Here is a 14,956-nt window from a genome sequence, read left to right on the forward strand (position 1 = left end):
CCCTCTGGGACTCCCCCGGGGCGGGGGCCAGCCCTGTCTGCGTGCCTTCCCCCAGCTCAGACCCCAGGAAGTGTGCGTTGAACCTGAACGGACACCGAAGCGGTCAGCAACCCGGTCGTAGGCCTGTCCCTGCTCCGGGCCTTCCCACACCTGAACCGCACAGAGAGGCCCTGCGGGTGTGAAGTGGGGAGCCAACGCTGGGGTTCCAGTCCCACCTCTGCTGGTGACCCGAATCGGGACACTGGGCAAGAGATTTGAGCTGCATGCGTGTCCCTTTCCTCAACTATGAAATGGAGCTAAGAATAGGGCCGCGGTGCGGATTAGCGCAGGGCTGCGGAGACAGAGAGTTCAGTAAACACCCGCTGTAATGATGCTTAATCAGGCGGGATTTAGGAGCCATTCCCAGTGCACTTCGCCGGGCCATCCGTCAGTCTCACCGTGGAGCACACATTTCCCGAGGACAGGGAGCTGGAGTCCAGCGGGCCCAGCTGCGCGTCCCTCCGCGTGACCGGGGTGTCGGGTGAGACGGCCAGCCCGGCGTGTGCCAGCTCCGGAAGGGCTCAAAGGCCGGGCTGGCCCGTGTGGACTCCGTCTCGGGGCAGTGGGGAGCCACAAGAGGCTCCTGAGAAGGTGAGAGACAAACATCTCTGTTAGAAAGACGCCTTTGCCCTGGCCGGTGTGACTCAGCGGTTGGAGCGCCGGCCTGCGGACCAGAGAGTCCTCCGTTCGTTCCTGCTAGGGGCACGTACCAAAAAAAAAAAAAGATGCCTTTGGATGTGGTGGGCAGGGCACCCCTCCCCCCCAGAGGTGACAGTGGGACCAGGGCCTCAGCCTGCAACCCAGTGGCCTTAGATAATGTGACGATTCTTTTTTTTTTTATCCTCACCCGAGTACATTTTTCCATTTTTTGTTCATACAGAGTGGGAAGGAGAGAGAGAGAGAAAAAAACATCGATGTGAAAGGGACACATCGAGTGGTTGCCACCTGCACAACCCAACCAGGGCTGGGGACAAACCGCAATCGAGGTACGTGCCCTTAGCGGGAACCGAACCCGGGTCTCTCTGGACCGCAGGCCGACGCTCTGACCGCTGAGCCAAACTGACCAGGGCAATGTGACGATTCGTAGCCCAGGTCTCCAGAATCCTAGAGAGACCCAGCAGGTCTGCTCTGTGATCCCCAGATGGTGGCTGTCAGATCCTATTTCCATTTTAATGGAATGCTGGGTGTTACCTGTTCTAACAGGGGTGACAAAGTGGAGCCCAGAGGTGGCTCTGAAACATCAAAAAGGAACCAGGTGAGCCCTGGCCAAGTGGCTCAGTTGGTTGAGCATTGTCCCACATGCCAAAAGGTCACCGGTTCGATCCCGCATCAGGGCACATGCCCGGGTTTCCGGCTCAATTCCCAGTAGCGGGTGTGCAGGAGGCAGCCGATTGATGATTTTTTCTTACATCAATGTTTCTCTCTCCTTTTCCTTACCTCTCTCTCTAAAAATCGACAAAATATCTTTTTAAAAAATGCCTACAAACCACCCACATGAAGGACCACACATGGTGCTCCCCAGCTGTGTGTTCACAGGGTCACAGTGGAGACGGGGCAGGGTGACAGTGGAAATGAGGCGGGGTGTCATCTCATTCCTCCCGGGCTGGGAACATGTGTGTCAGCCAGTTTGCAGACAGGGGATCCGTGATTACGGACATCGACTGTGTATCTGAAACATCGTGTCCTCGTGTAATTAATAGAAGAACCATCAGGGAGATAGCTTACATTCTCTTTTTCGTGTTAAGTTGTTAAAATCCCTGGTCTATTTTATGCTCACATCTCAATTAGGACTGGCCACGTGGCCAGGGCTGGAAGCCACGCCTGCCTGGCGAGTTGCTTCTGTGTCCGACTCTGCACGCCTCTAGCTTTCTTCAGATCCTCAAAGGGACCTGTGAACTCAAAGAGTAAAAATAAAAAGTCCACGCCAGAGAGAACCACCATGGAGAGCCGCACGGGAGGGGCCAAGGAAGCCGCACATTCTCTCTTGGGCCCTGGAATTCCCATCGAGACCAAGGCCCCGAGAGTGGCCCACTTAGCACAAATCAACATGCACCAGAGTAGTCTTTGTGCCCCCGTTTGTAAGAGCAGACTGGTGGAGAAAAATACAATGTCCGTCATCGGAAGTACGAATCCATAAAATGCAGCGTGTCCAACTTGGACTTCATGTCACAACGAGAAAGAAACCAACTCACACAGTGCTGCACTAATGAGGACAAAGGCAGGTGCGGAAGGTCACAGACGTAATGCTATTTATACAGCGTTTAATGACATGCAAGGCAACACTCTATTGCGGTTATGGGTTTATGCATATGTAGCAAGAGCATTTTTGTGTTGTTGTTAATCCTCACCCGAGGATTTTTTTCCCCATTGATTTTATTTTTTAGAGAGAGTGGAGATGGGAGGGGGAAGAGAGAGAGAGAGAGGGAGAGAGAGAGAGAGAGAGACCGATGTGCGAGACACATCAATTGGTTGCCTCCCACTTGTGTTCCAACCGGGGCCAGGGATCGAACCTGTAACCCAGGTACGTGCCCTTGACCGGGAATCAAACCCGTGACTCTTCAGTGCTCTATTCACTGAATCACCCTGGCCAGGTCTGTAGCAAGAGCATTTTTTTTTTTTTTTATCCTCACCCGAGGACATTTTTCCACTTTCTGTTCAGATAGAGTGGGAGGGAGAGAGAGGAACAGAGAGAGAGAGAGAAACATCGACGTGAAAGGGACACATCGAGTGGCTGCCACCCGCACAACCGACCAGGGCCGGGGACAAACTGCAACCGAGGTACATGCCCTTAGCGGGAACCGAACCCAGGTCTCTCGGGACCACAGGCCGACGCTCTAACCGCTGAGCCAAACCGGCCAGGGCTGTAGCAAGAGCATTTAAAAAATATCAGACACCTCCTTAAGGACAGTGGTTACTTCTGGGAAGGTAAGGGTTTTGGAGAGTATTCTGATTATGTTTGAAAACCTATATTTCTTCAGCTAAATGGTGGTGGCCAAGTAGGGACTCATAGTATTTGGGATATATATATTCCTTGCCTGAGGAAGGGTGGGGGGGGAGGGGGAGAGAGAGAGAGAGAGAGAGAGAGAGAGAGAGAGAGAGAGAGAGAAACATTGATGGGTTGCCTCCCATATGCACCCAACTGGGGATGGAACCTGCAACCTTTTGGTCAGGACGACGCTCCAACCAACCAAGCCACCCTGCCAGGGCTGCTTTGTTTCTTTAAAAAGGTTTTTAAATATATTTTTTAATTGCAGTTGACCTTCAATCTTACATTAGTGTCAGGTGTGCGGTGGAGTGGTTAGACATGTACGTAACTTACAAAGTGATCCCGCGATAGGCCGAGTCCCCACAGCCCCATCCATGGCTATCACAATATTATTGACTGTGTTTCCTATGCTGAACTTTACATTTCTGTGTTTTTTCTTCCTTTTCTCATCTTTTTTTCAGCCCAAGGATGAGGCGGCAGAGACGGTGATTTGAATTGTCAACCTCATAGTCTTTGATGTGTGTTAATTTATTAATGCGATCTTTCAGTATATATTTCATTCATTAGATGTATTTGAAAAATATATAAATAACATAAAATACAGGGTGGGGCAAAAGTAGGTTTACAGTTGTGAGTATGCAAAACATAGTTTATTCTTGTATTATTATTATTATTATTATTATTTTTTTTTTTTTATCCTCACCCGAGGACATTTTTCGATATTTTGTTCAGATAGAGGGAGGGGGAGAGAGAGAGAGAGAAACATCGACGTGAAGGGACACATCGAGTGGTTGCCTCCCACACGACCAACCAGGGCCGGGGACAAACTGCAACCGAGGCACGTGCCCTTAGCGGGAACCGAACCCGGGTCTCTCCAGACTGCAGGCCAACACTCTAACCACTGAACAAAATCAGCCAGGGCTATTCTTGTATTATTATTCATTAATTATTGTGTTATTTTCCATACGAACAACTGTAAACCTCCCTTTGCCCCACCCTGTATATGCCCTGCTATCTATAAAGAGAATACATAATATAATTATATACAAGGTAATGTAGATCACATTCATTATCATATTATATGCATATATTATACACAGGCAGACCTCGGAGATATTGGGGTTTGGTTCCAGGCCGCAGCAATAAAAAGGATTATAGTTTTTGCTACTGGAAGGTCTTGCCTTCAGTTTGGGGGAAAAAAGAAAAACATGCCCTGGCCGGTTTGGCTCAGTGATTAGAGTGTTGGCCCTTGGACCAAAGAGTCGGGGGTTTGGTTCCTGTAAAGGCTTGACCTTGTTTGCAGTTCGGTCCCCGACCCCCGCGCAGGGGGCAACTCTCTCTCTCTCTCTCTCTCTCTCTCTCTCTCTCTGTCTCTCTGTCCCTCTCACTCTATCTGAAGATAAATGGAAAAGTATCCTGGGGTGAGGATTTAAAAAGCATAATGCCTGTGAAGTGCAATAAAGCGAGGTAATATAATATAGTACAGAGATTTTTATTATTTTATTTTATTCTATTTTATTTTATTTTATTTTTTTAATTATTGACCCTAGGACTGATGACATTGTGGATGTTCACGTCTCTTTAACAAACTCTCTAGGTAGGAGCTGAAGTGACCCCCGGTGCTTAAGGAGGAGACTGAGGCACACAGGCAGCGGGACAGTGGCCAGGGGGAGAGCCAGGAGGGGTCACAGGAGGAGCGGTCGGGACTGGCCGGCAGGGGACACAGGACAGGCGGCGGGAGGCCAGCTGTAGTGAGGGGTGTGCGCGCGCTGGGCGGGGCCTGGAGCCTCCCTCCCCACACACACCTGCCTCTCCAGGTCAAGCCGGGTGACCCCCTGAAGAGTGGCGTTGCTAAATGGAGACATGCAAAGCTCCCGGGATCACTGTGAGCTCTCCGTGGGTGTGCGCACTGGGCGGGCTGTGCAGGGCGCAGGCCTGCAGAGGTCCAACCACCGGGCTTCCGGGAGCCCAGGTGGCCGCTGGGCAGCCTGACCTTTGGGCTCTGGTCCCTGCATTGCGCAGCAGCCCAAGTCCCCGGGGAGGAACTGAGCTCCAGTGGGCACCGGGGTCTGCCTCACTCAGCTGCCTGGCCAGGGGGCAGGGAGCAGCCAGAGTCCCCCCAGCCTCTTGGAACCCTGGCTCTGCCCCCCGCCAGCAGCTGCCCCAGGCCCCGCCTCTCTGTGCCTCGGTGTCCCCATCAGTAAACCGGACACCGGCATTGCACAAGAGTGGGGTTTGCAGGACCCCACAAGGTCCTGAATGAATGAAAACAAAACAAAACAAAACAAAAACCAAGGCCTGGCACCTGGTTAACATGGGATAGTCATCATCACAGCGTTTCATCGGTTTTACTTTTTGAATTGGTAACAGAGTTGGGAGGAAAATTCAAGTCATGGAGAAGGTAGGGGGGGGGCTACTGATTGGACTCCAACAGCCATCAGGGACTTCTTGGGGGAAACTGAACGCAGACGGGGCAGCAGCTGGTCTTCAGCAGGGTTAACGTCCTGCGTGGGTATTCACAGTGTCGTGGCTGAGCCGGACACGGCCCTTTTACAGCCGGAACCCCCGGTGTTGGGGCGACAGTGTCTCACGTCTGTAGCTTCTTTGGATCGCTTTGAGCTTATTCATGAAACATTTCCAGCATAACCAAAAACGATAAGGAAAGCGAAGCTCTGGTCCGTGTGGTTCAATGGTTCAACCCTCGGCCCAGCACTGAAGGGTCTTGGGTTCGATTCTCAGTCAAGGGCACTACCTGGGTTGCAGGTTTGATCCCCAGGCCTGGTCGGGGTCATGAGGGAGGCAACCAGTCAATGTGTCTCTTTCACATCCATGTTTCTCCTCCCCCCAACCATTCCACTCGCTCTAAAACTCAGTGGGGGGGGGACCTCGGTGAGGATTAAAAAATAAAAATAAAATAAAAGAAAGGGAAGCCCCTTGGTCTAGATTCTAGACTCTCGCACGTGTGTGCTTGTCACGACATCCCCCACCCCATGCAAGCTTGCATTTTCTTCTGTGGGCGTATTTTATTCATTCTAATAATTATTTTTTAATCCTCACTCAAGGTTATGTTTTTATTGATTTTAGAGAGCGAAGAAGAGAGAGAGAGAGAGAAACATCAATCAGTTGCCTCATGTACACACCCCAACCGTGGATCAAACCCACAATGCGGGTATGGGCCCTGACCAGAAATCGAACCCACAACCTTTGGGCGCCTGGGGCCACGCTCCAACCAACTGAGCCACCCAGCCAGGGCCGGCTGCAATATGTTACAGCAAACCTCAGGCCGTGTATCATTTCACCCCTCCCCCCCCCCCCGTGTTCCACAGGTTGTAACTTACTTTAAAATACTTCACCCCCACCCCCACCCCCAGAACACAGATCTCGCGAGGATGGCGCAAAGTTCTCTTTGGTGAGGTCCGGTCAGCGGCGCAAGAGCCTTCACTGGGGCCCTTTTGACTTCTGTACGTTGGCAGCTGTGCACCGTCAAACCTCCCAAAGGTCAAAGAGCAAAGGAGCTTTCCCCTCTGCACCGCCCCCCTGCCCGCCTGCCCGGGTGCCCAGGGGCAACACTGAAGCCAGTTTCCGGGGATCCTTCCAGAGTGTCGGTGACGGTTGTTGCTGTCTTTATTAATAGCAGGCTGTAGTAGTGAAAATCGAGCCGGCTGGGCGACAGCGCCGTGAGTCAGCCTGGCCCAGGTCCCGCCGACACCTCTGCCCCCCTCTGGCCTGGCGTAAGGCGATCTGTCTCTCGGAACCTCAGTTTCCTGCTCTGTAAACTGGGGATAAATCCCCACCTTTACTGGGTGGCTGGGAGGGTCGCGTGGAAAGCACCCGTTCCCCAAAGCTGGGCTCAGAGCAGCTGATGAGGACATGGGAAAGACCTTCCCCACCGTCTCTGAGCTCCCATGTCCTGGGTCTGAGGGAGGAGGACTGGGGGCCTGGACCCCTGGGTCTGAGGGAGGAGGACTGGGGGCCTGGACCCCTGGTCTGAGGGAGGAGGGCTGGGGGCCTGGACCCCTGGTCTGAGGGAGGAGGGGCTGGGGGCCTGAACTCCTGGTCTGAGGGAGGAGGGCCTGGGGGCCTGGACCCCTGGTCTGAGGGAGGAGGGCTGGGGGCCTGGACCCCTGGTCTGAGGGAGGAGGGGCTGGGGGCCTGGACTCCTGGTCTGAGGGAGGAGAAGCTGGGGGCCCGGACTCCTGGTCTGAGGGAGGAGGGGCTGGGGGCCTGGACCCCTGGGTCTGAGGGCGGAGGGCTGGAGGCCTGGAGGCCTGGATCCTTGGTGCTGTGCTGCAGGGCTTTGGAGTGGTCTCCCTGACTCCTGAGACCAGCACTTTCAGCCCACTGAGGAACCAGAATGCACCGAGCTCTGTTATCCACCCCAGGTAAGGCTGTGAAGGGGCTTGTCTTCCTTTTCCTGAAGCCGTCAGGCCTGGCCACCGGGGGTTCACAATATGTTTTGTCCCCTCTGTTCTGGGACTAGAGCCCAGGCTCCAGGCTGGTCTAAGTTTGGAAGGGGGAGGGAGGGGGCAGCAGGTCAGAGGGGGTGAGGGAGGGGTGTGAGGGGTACAGGATGTCTCTGAGCTGTCACACACACCCCTGTCCCAGGCCCAGAGAAAGGGAGGGACAAAAGGCTGAGAGAGAGAGTCAGGAACAAAGACAGGAGGAGAGAGGAGACGGAGAGGCTCTGGGGAGAGGAGGCCATAGGGGAACCAGAGAAATAGAGAAGGAGAGGGGAAAACAGAGTTGGGGAGCCCCCTGATCACAGACAGCGGCGACACCAGTGGAGACTGTGTCGGGACAAGAAAAAAGGGCCAGGGACCAATAGAGACAGGGCAGGGAGACCCACCCCAGAGACCTGGGAGCTGAAACGAAGGCAAGACAGACAGGGAGGGTGGTGGGGAGGTCAGGGAGGGGAAGAAGAGGAGAGACGGAATAAGACATCAACAGGATAATACAGCGCAGTACCCACAGACACCCGGAGGGTGAAAGAGAAGAGAGTGGTCAGGTGGAGAGAGTCAGAGAAATCTTTGGACTCAGGCAGACACCGAGGGAAACCGAGGCATACCCCTTCAGATGAGCTTCTAGACTTTGGACCTGTGGGGCACATTGGGCTTGAGTGGGCCAGCTGCCTTTCAAGGAGCCCAGACAAGGGGGAGCCCAAGGGCCAGCTGACACCAGGCAACCCCAAGATGGAGCTCAGGGACCCTGAGAACCACGAGGATGGGGACCCAGAGGTGAGAGATGGGACACAAGGGAGGAAGAGAGAGAGAGAGAGAGAGACCAAGAGACAAATACAAAGAGAAGCGGAGTCAGAGATAGAAGGGGCAAGGGGCAGAAAGCAGATGCAGAGAGACAGAGAAAGAAACAGAAAGGAGGAGACCGGGAAACAGAGAAACATCAGAGATCCAGAGTAATGCAAACGCGAGGACACACAGCAAGACCCAGGCCCCGAGAAATACCCTCAGGAACAAAGAAAGGGAAGCACAGGGAGAAAGGAGGATGGAGAGAGAGAGACGGGTGGAGTGGGGGCTCCATGGGTGAGGACGCAGCCCCACTTGAAGCTGGGGGCTTCTAGGGGCTCCCACGGATCGCGGTGGGTGGGGTCTCTGAGACAATCACCCCTAACCTTGCCAGGACACAAAAACAGGTGGCCTCAGGCCGGGTGAGTCACTGTGACTCACCCTCCTCTCTGGGGACAGTGACCCTATCCCCCTGACCCCCCACATCAGCCCTGGCGTTGGCCTCCAATCTCCCCCGGTGCTCCCAAGTGGGTCCCATACTCACCCCCTCCCCGCCGCTGTCCCTCTGCTGCAGGAGGACACAGCTACAGCCCTCCAACGGCTCGTGGAGCTGACAGCCACCAGGGTGACCCCAGTGAGGAATCTGCGTGTCCAGTATCGCCTCATCCGAAAGCTTGGCTCAGGCTCCTATGGCCAAGTGCTCCTCGCCCGGCCTCGCCAAGGGGGTGAGTTCAGCCACCAAAAGGCAGACGCCAGGACGCCCCTTATTAGGGTTCTCAGAAGCCACCGAGACAGGGAGCATCCCGGGAAGAGCTGATGGGGGACCCTTCTTGATCGGGGCTCTCAGAAAGTTAGGAGCTCTGTAATCTTCTGAGAAACAGAATACACCCAGAGAGGACAAGAAACTTGTCTGAGGTCACACAGCAAGGTCAGAGTGCCCTGAGTCCCCCTCTGCCCCCATCTCCCTGGCAGGTCCGGCTGTGGCCCTGAAGCTCCTAAATCGAGACTCAGTCCTGAGAACCACCTTCCTGAGGGAGTTCTGTGTGGGCCGCTGCGTCTCATCACACCCAGGCTTGCTGCAGACCCTGGCAGGACCCCTGCAGACCCCCCGGCTCTACGCCTTCGCCCAGGAGTATGCGCCCTATGGGGATCTCAGCGGGATGCTGCAAGAGCCGGTGAGGCAGGCAGGGAACAACGTTGGGACTGTTCATCTCAGGTGCAACTTTGTCCCAAACCTCATTTCTGTCTCCAACCCTGGCCCTCAAGTCAGTGCCCAACCTAGCTCCACCCTAAGTCCCCAAATGACCTCCTTATTTCTAATTCTTAATGCAGTTTCATGCATGACCCTAACCCTAATTTATCCAAACACAAGCTTGGATGGGCAGGGATTTGGGGTTGGGATTGAGGGTGGATTCGGTCTGATGAAGGTGGTGGGGATGGAGACAGAGTTGGAGTTCTAGTTAGCACTGAGGTGGGGAGTGTGGACATGAGTGGAGTGGTGGGCTGAGTTTAGGATTGATTATAGATTGGTAATGGGTATGGAGAAGGGCATGGAAGGGGTCGCAGAGCAAGGCAGAGCTAGCTGAGGATATATACACAGATTGCGTTGGAGATGGGCTATAATGAGGTTTCCTCTAGAAAGGAGACTAGGTCAGACTGAATCCATGAGATTCCAGGGGGACTTGAGTATGATGATTAGGGTGGGGCCATCTTTGGGAACAGGCTTTGGGTTTGAAATAGAATTGGAAATAAACAAAAGGAAAGAAGAGAGGTTAGATGAAAGGAAGGAAGGAAGGAAGGAAGGAAGGAAGGAAGGAAGGAAGGAAGGAGAAAAAGAGAAGGAAGGGTGGATGGAAGGAAGGGTGAATGGATGGATAGATGGACAGTATAATGGATGGAAGGAAGGAAGGAAAGAAGGAAAGGTAGGTGGAAGGAAGGAAGGAAGGAAGGATGGATGGATGGATGGAGGGAGGGAAGGAAGGGTGAGAAAAAGAAGGAAAGGTGGATGGAAAGAAGGTGGAAAGATAAATGGAAGGAAGGAAGAAAGGTGGAAGGATGGAAGAAAGGGAATAAGGAAGGAAGGAAGGAAGGTAGGTAGATGGAAGGAAGAGTGGGAAGATAGATGGATGGATAGATGGAAGGGGTAATGAATGGATGGAATAAAGGAAGGAAATAAAGAAGGAAAGGTGGGTGGAAAGAGGGGAGGATGAAAGAAAAGAAGGCGGGGTGGAAGGAAGGAAGGATGAATGAATGGATGGAGAAAAGGATGGAAGGAAGGATAGATGGATAGAAGGAAGGGCGGATGGAAGGAAGGAAGGAAGGAAGGAAGGAAGGAAGGAAGGAAAAGGAAGGGTGGATGGAAGGAAGGGTGAATGGATGGATAGATGGCCAGTATAATGGATGGAAGGAAGGAAGGAAAGAAGGAAAGGTTGGTGGAAGGAAGGATGGAAGGATGGATGGATGGATGGATGGATGGATGGATGGAGAAAAGGATGGAGGGAAGGAAGGGTGAGAAAAAGAAGGAAGGGTGGATGGAAAGAAGGTGGAAAGATAAATGGAAGGAAGGAAGGAAGGAAGGAAGGAAGGAAGGAAGGAAGGAACGATATATGGATAGAAGGAAGGGTGGATGGAAGGAAGGATAGATGGAGAAGGAAGGGCGGATGGAAGGAAGGAAGGATATATGGATAGAAGGAAGGGCGGATGGAGGGAAGAAGGATAGATGGATAGAAGGAAGGGCGGATGGAGGGAAGGAAGGATAGATGGATAGAAGGAAGGGCGGATGGAAGGAAGGAAGGATAGATGGATAGAAGGAAGGGCGGATGGAGGGAAGGAAGGATAGATGGATAGAAGGAAGGGCGGATGGAAGGAAGGAAGGATAGATGGATAGAAGGAAGGGCAGATGGAAAGAAGGAAGGATAGATGGATAGAAGGAAGGGCAGATGGAAGGAAGGAAGGATAGATGGATAGAAGGAAGGGCAGATGGATGGAAGGAAGGATAGATGGATAGAAGGAAGGGCAGATGGAAGGAAGGAAGGATAGATGGATAGAAGGAAGGGCGGATGGAGGGAAGGAAGGATAGATGGATAGAAGGAAGGGCGGATGGAAGGAAGGAAGGATAGATGGATAGAAGGAAGGGTGGATGGAAGGAAGGAAGGATAGATGGATAGAAGGAAGGGCGGATGGATAGAAGGAAGGGCGGATGGAAAGAAGGAAGGATATATGGATAGAAGGAAGGGCAGATGGAAGGAAGGAAGGATAGATGGATAGAAGGAAGGGCAGATGGAGGAAGGAAGGATAGATGGATAGAAGGAAGGGTGGATGGAAAGAAGGAAGGATAGATGGATAGAAGGAAGGGCAGATGGAAGGAAAGAAGGATAGATGGATAGAAGGAAGGGCAGATGGAAGGAAGGAAGGATAGATGGATAGAAGGAAGGGTGGATGGAAAGAAGGAAGGATAGATGGATAGAAGGAAGGGTGGATGGAAAGAAGGAAGGATCGATGGATAGAAGGAAGGGCAGATGGAAGGAAGGAAGGATAGATGGATAGAAGGAAGGGCGGATGGAAGGAAGGAAGGATAGATGGATAGAAGGAAGGGCGGATGGAAGGAAGGAAGGATAGATGGATAGAAGGAAGGGCAGATGGAAAGAAGGAAGGATAGATGGATAGAAGGAAGGGCAGATGGATAGAAGGAAGGGCGGATGGAAGGAAGGAAGGAAGGAAGGAAGGAAGGAAGGAAGGAAGGAAGGAAAGAAGGGTGGGTGGATGGAAGGAAAGAAGGGTGGATGGAAGGAAGGAAGGAAGGAGGGAGGGAAGGAAGGAAGGAAGGGTGAATGGACGGAAGGAAGGGTGGATGGAAGGAGGGAGGGAAGGAGGGAGGGAAGGAGGGAGGGAAGGAAGGAAGGAAGGAAGGAAGGAAGGAAGGAAGGAAGGAAGGAAGGAAGGAAGGAAGGAAGGAAGGAAGGGTGGATGGAAGGAGGGAAGAAAGCAGAAATGAATGGATGGACTTGGGATATTAAATAACTCCATAAATTATTGAATTGCTGACTGTGTGGTGGGATGGATGCTGAGTGGAAACTAGAATGGACTGTTGGGTGGAAAACTGGTCTGATGGACAGGCTGCAGGATGGCTGCCTGACCAGCTGGGTGGATAGATGTATCAATCAATTGGTGAAGTGACTGTCGAAGTGAAGAGCAGGGTCTGAATTGGAGATGGGATCTCGGTTAGCATGGGACGAAGAACAGAATTAAGTATGGGCTTTGTGTTCTCACTGGAGATCTGAGTAGTCAGGTAGGGGAGGTGAATAAGAAATGAAAGGAATGGTTTTGAGTATTAGGGTCAGGAGCAAGTTTGATGGAAGTTAAAAGAGCTTCTAGTTCAATTTTGGGTTAGGTCTACGGCAGGACAGGTGAGGGTGCCCGTTGTGGTTGGTCTACGGCAGGACAGGTGAGGGTGCCGTTGTGATTGGTCTACGGCAGGACAGGTGAGGGTGCCCGTGGTGGTTGGTCTACGGCAGGACAGGTGAGGGTGCCCGTGGTGGTTGGTCTATGGCAGGACAGGTGAGGGTGCCCGTGGTGGTTGGTCTACGGCAGGACAGGTGAGGGTGCCCGTGGTGGTTGGTCTATGGCAGGACAGGTGAGGGTGCCCGTGGTGGTTGGTCTACGGCAGGACAGGTGAGGGTGCCCGTGGTGGTTGGTCTACGGCAGGACAGGTGAGGGTGCCCGTGGTGGTTGGTCTACGGCAGGACAGGTGAGGGTGCCCGTGGTGGTTGGTCTACGGCAGGACAGGTGAGGGTGCCCGTGGTGGTTGGTCTACGGCAGGACAGGTGAGGGTGCCCGTGGTGGTTGGTCTACGGCAGGACAGGTGAGGGTGCCCGTGGTGGTTGGTCTACGGCAGGACAGGTGAGGGTGCCCGTGGTGGTTGGTCTACGGCAGGACAGGTGAGGGTGCCCGTGGTGGTTGGTCTACGGCAGGACAGGTGAGGGTGCCCGTGGTGGTTGGTCTACGGCAGGACAGGTGAGGGTGCCCGTGGTGGTTGGTCTACGGCAGGACAGGTGAGGGTGTCCGTTGTGGTTGGTCTACGGCAGGACAGGTGAGGGTGCCCGTTGTGGTTGGTCTACGGCAGTACAGGTGAGGGTGCCCGTGGTGGTTGAGGGTGATCTGGAGAAGGTGTTGGGAGGGGGTTACAGGGACATTAGAGGTAGCCACTGGTCTGGGTTTCTGGATTCTTAAACCCAAGAAGCAATATCAAGAAGGGGCCAAGGCACTCTGACCTTCACCTTCTCTCCTTGACCCCAGGGCCTCCCCGAGCTGCTGGTGAAGCGGGTGATGGCCCAGCTAGCCGGAGCCCTGGACTTCCTCCACAGCCGGGGACTGGTCCACGCGGACGTGAAGCCTGACAATGTGCTGGTCTTTGACCCCGCCTGCAGCCGTGTGGCTCTAGGAGACCTGGGCCTCACTCGACCTGAGGGCAGCCCGACCCCTGCCCCCCCGGGGCCGCTGCCCTCTGCCCCACCGGAGCTCTGTCTCCTGCTGCCCCCCGATACCCTGCCCTTGCGGCCATCCTTGGACTCCTGGGGCCTGGGGGTGCTTCTCTTCTGCGCCGCCACGGCCTGTTTCCCTTGGGACGTGGCCCTGGCCCCCGACCCCGAGTTCGAGGCCTTTGCTGGCTGGATGACCACCAGGCCCCAGCCACCCCAACCACCGCCCCCTTGGGACAGGTTTGCACCCCCGGCTCTGGCTTTGCTTCAGGGGCTTCTGGACCTGGATCCTGAGACGAGGAGCCCCGCACTGGCTGTCCTGAACTTCCTGGGGGACGACTGGGGGTTGGAGGGGAACAGAGGGGGACCTGGGGGCTTGGGGAGCATGTCTGGGGAGGATGGGGAGGAGGACGAGGGGGGATCAAGCTTGGAGGAGTGGACAGAGGAGGAGGAAGAGGAGCAGCAGGAGGAGGAGGAGGAGGAGGAGGACCAAGGTGGCGGGGGGGTGGAGACAGATGGGGGAACTCCCAGACTAGGTGACTGAGACAGGTGGCCAGAGCCTAAGCCAAAGGCCCCTCCCCCAGCCTCCATGGCCACCTGGATGGAGAGACAGCTGCTCCCGGGAGGACAGAGAAGGATACATTGCACTTCTCCCTACTGCAGGCCCAACTTGGTTGCACTATTCCCACCCCAAATGAAGGTCTGGGAGTCCAGGGCCCTCATCCCCTCCCCTCAGACCCAAGGGCCCTGCCCCCAGTCCCTCCTCCCTCAAGCACCCTTCCCTGAATGTGTCTCCTTGAAGAAAGGCACTGTCTCCCCTATAAATACGTGTCTGTACTATGGGAACATGGGGCTCCGATGAGATCACCCCTGTCCTCTAAGACCTTGCATGGCTCTCACGGTCCGTGGCACCAAATCTGGGCTTTCAGGATCCAAAACCATGGAACTCTCAGCCTGCCCCCGTCCCGGGCTCCTGGTGACGCTGAAGGAGCCACTCCTCCCCTGTGGACCCGAATCTGCACGCGCACACGTGCACGCACACGCAGGCACACGCAGGCACACACAGTCAGTGTCCTGCGTCCTTCCCAGCTCGTACCTCCGCAAGCCCCCACCGGCGTGCTCTCCGGCGCGCCAGGAGCTGGGTCCCCGTGAAGGTGTCTGCTTGTTCCCCGGCTCCCTCTCAGGCGCTCCGGCGTGGACTCTTCCCTCCTTCC

General features: G+C 54.5%; 1 protein-coding gene across 1 annotated transcript; it reads left to right on the forward strand.

Moving 5' to 3' along the window:
- Positions 1–8,214: 8,214 nt before the first annotated feature.
- On the forward strand, positions 8,215–14,542 carry SBK3 (SH3 domain binding kinase family member 3). The gene is made up of 5 exons (XM_036274927.1): positions 8,215–8,259; positions 8,840–8,990; positions 9,238–9,440; positions 13,561–14,201; positions 14,479–14,542. Exons 1-5 carry the CDS (start codon positions 8,215–8,217, stop codon positions 14,540–14,542), a joined length of 1,104 nt encoding a protein of 367 aa, XP_036130820.1.
- Positions 14,543–14,956: the final 414 nt, after the last annotated feature.

Source organism: Molossus molossus, unplaced genomic scaffold, assembly GCF_014108415.1.
Source record: "Molossus molossus isolate mMolMol1 unplaced genomic scaffold, mMolMol1.p scaffold_m16_p_21, whole genome shotgun sequence".
Taxonomy (NCBI): domain Eukaryota; kingdom Metazoa; phylum Chordata; class Mammalia; order Chiroptera; family Molossidae; genus Molossus; species Molossus molossus.

Bases quoted from the DNA above. Each gene is read 5' to 3' on its own strand.
- SBK3 (XM_036274927.1), top strand. From the start codon at position 8,215: ATGGAGCTCAGGGACCCTGAGAACCACGAGGATGGGGACCCAGAG. The intron at 8,260-8,839 runs GTGAGAGATGGG...CCTCTGCTGCAG, and splicing joins ACGAGGATGGGGACCCAGAG to GAGGACACAGCTACAGCCCT. The intron at 9,441-13,560 runs GTGAGGCAGGCA...CCTTGACCCCAG, and splicing joins GCGGGATGCTGCAAGAGCCG to GGCCTCCCCGAGCTGCTGGT.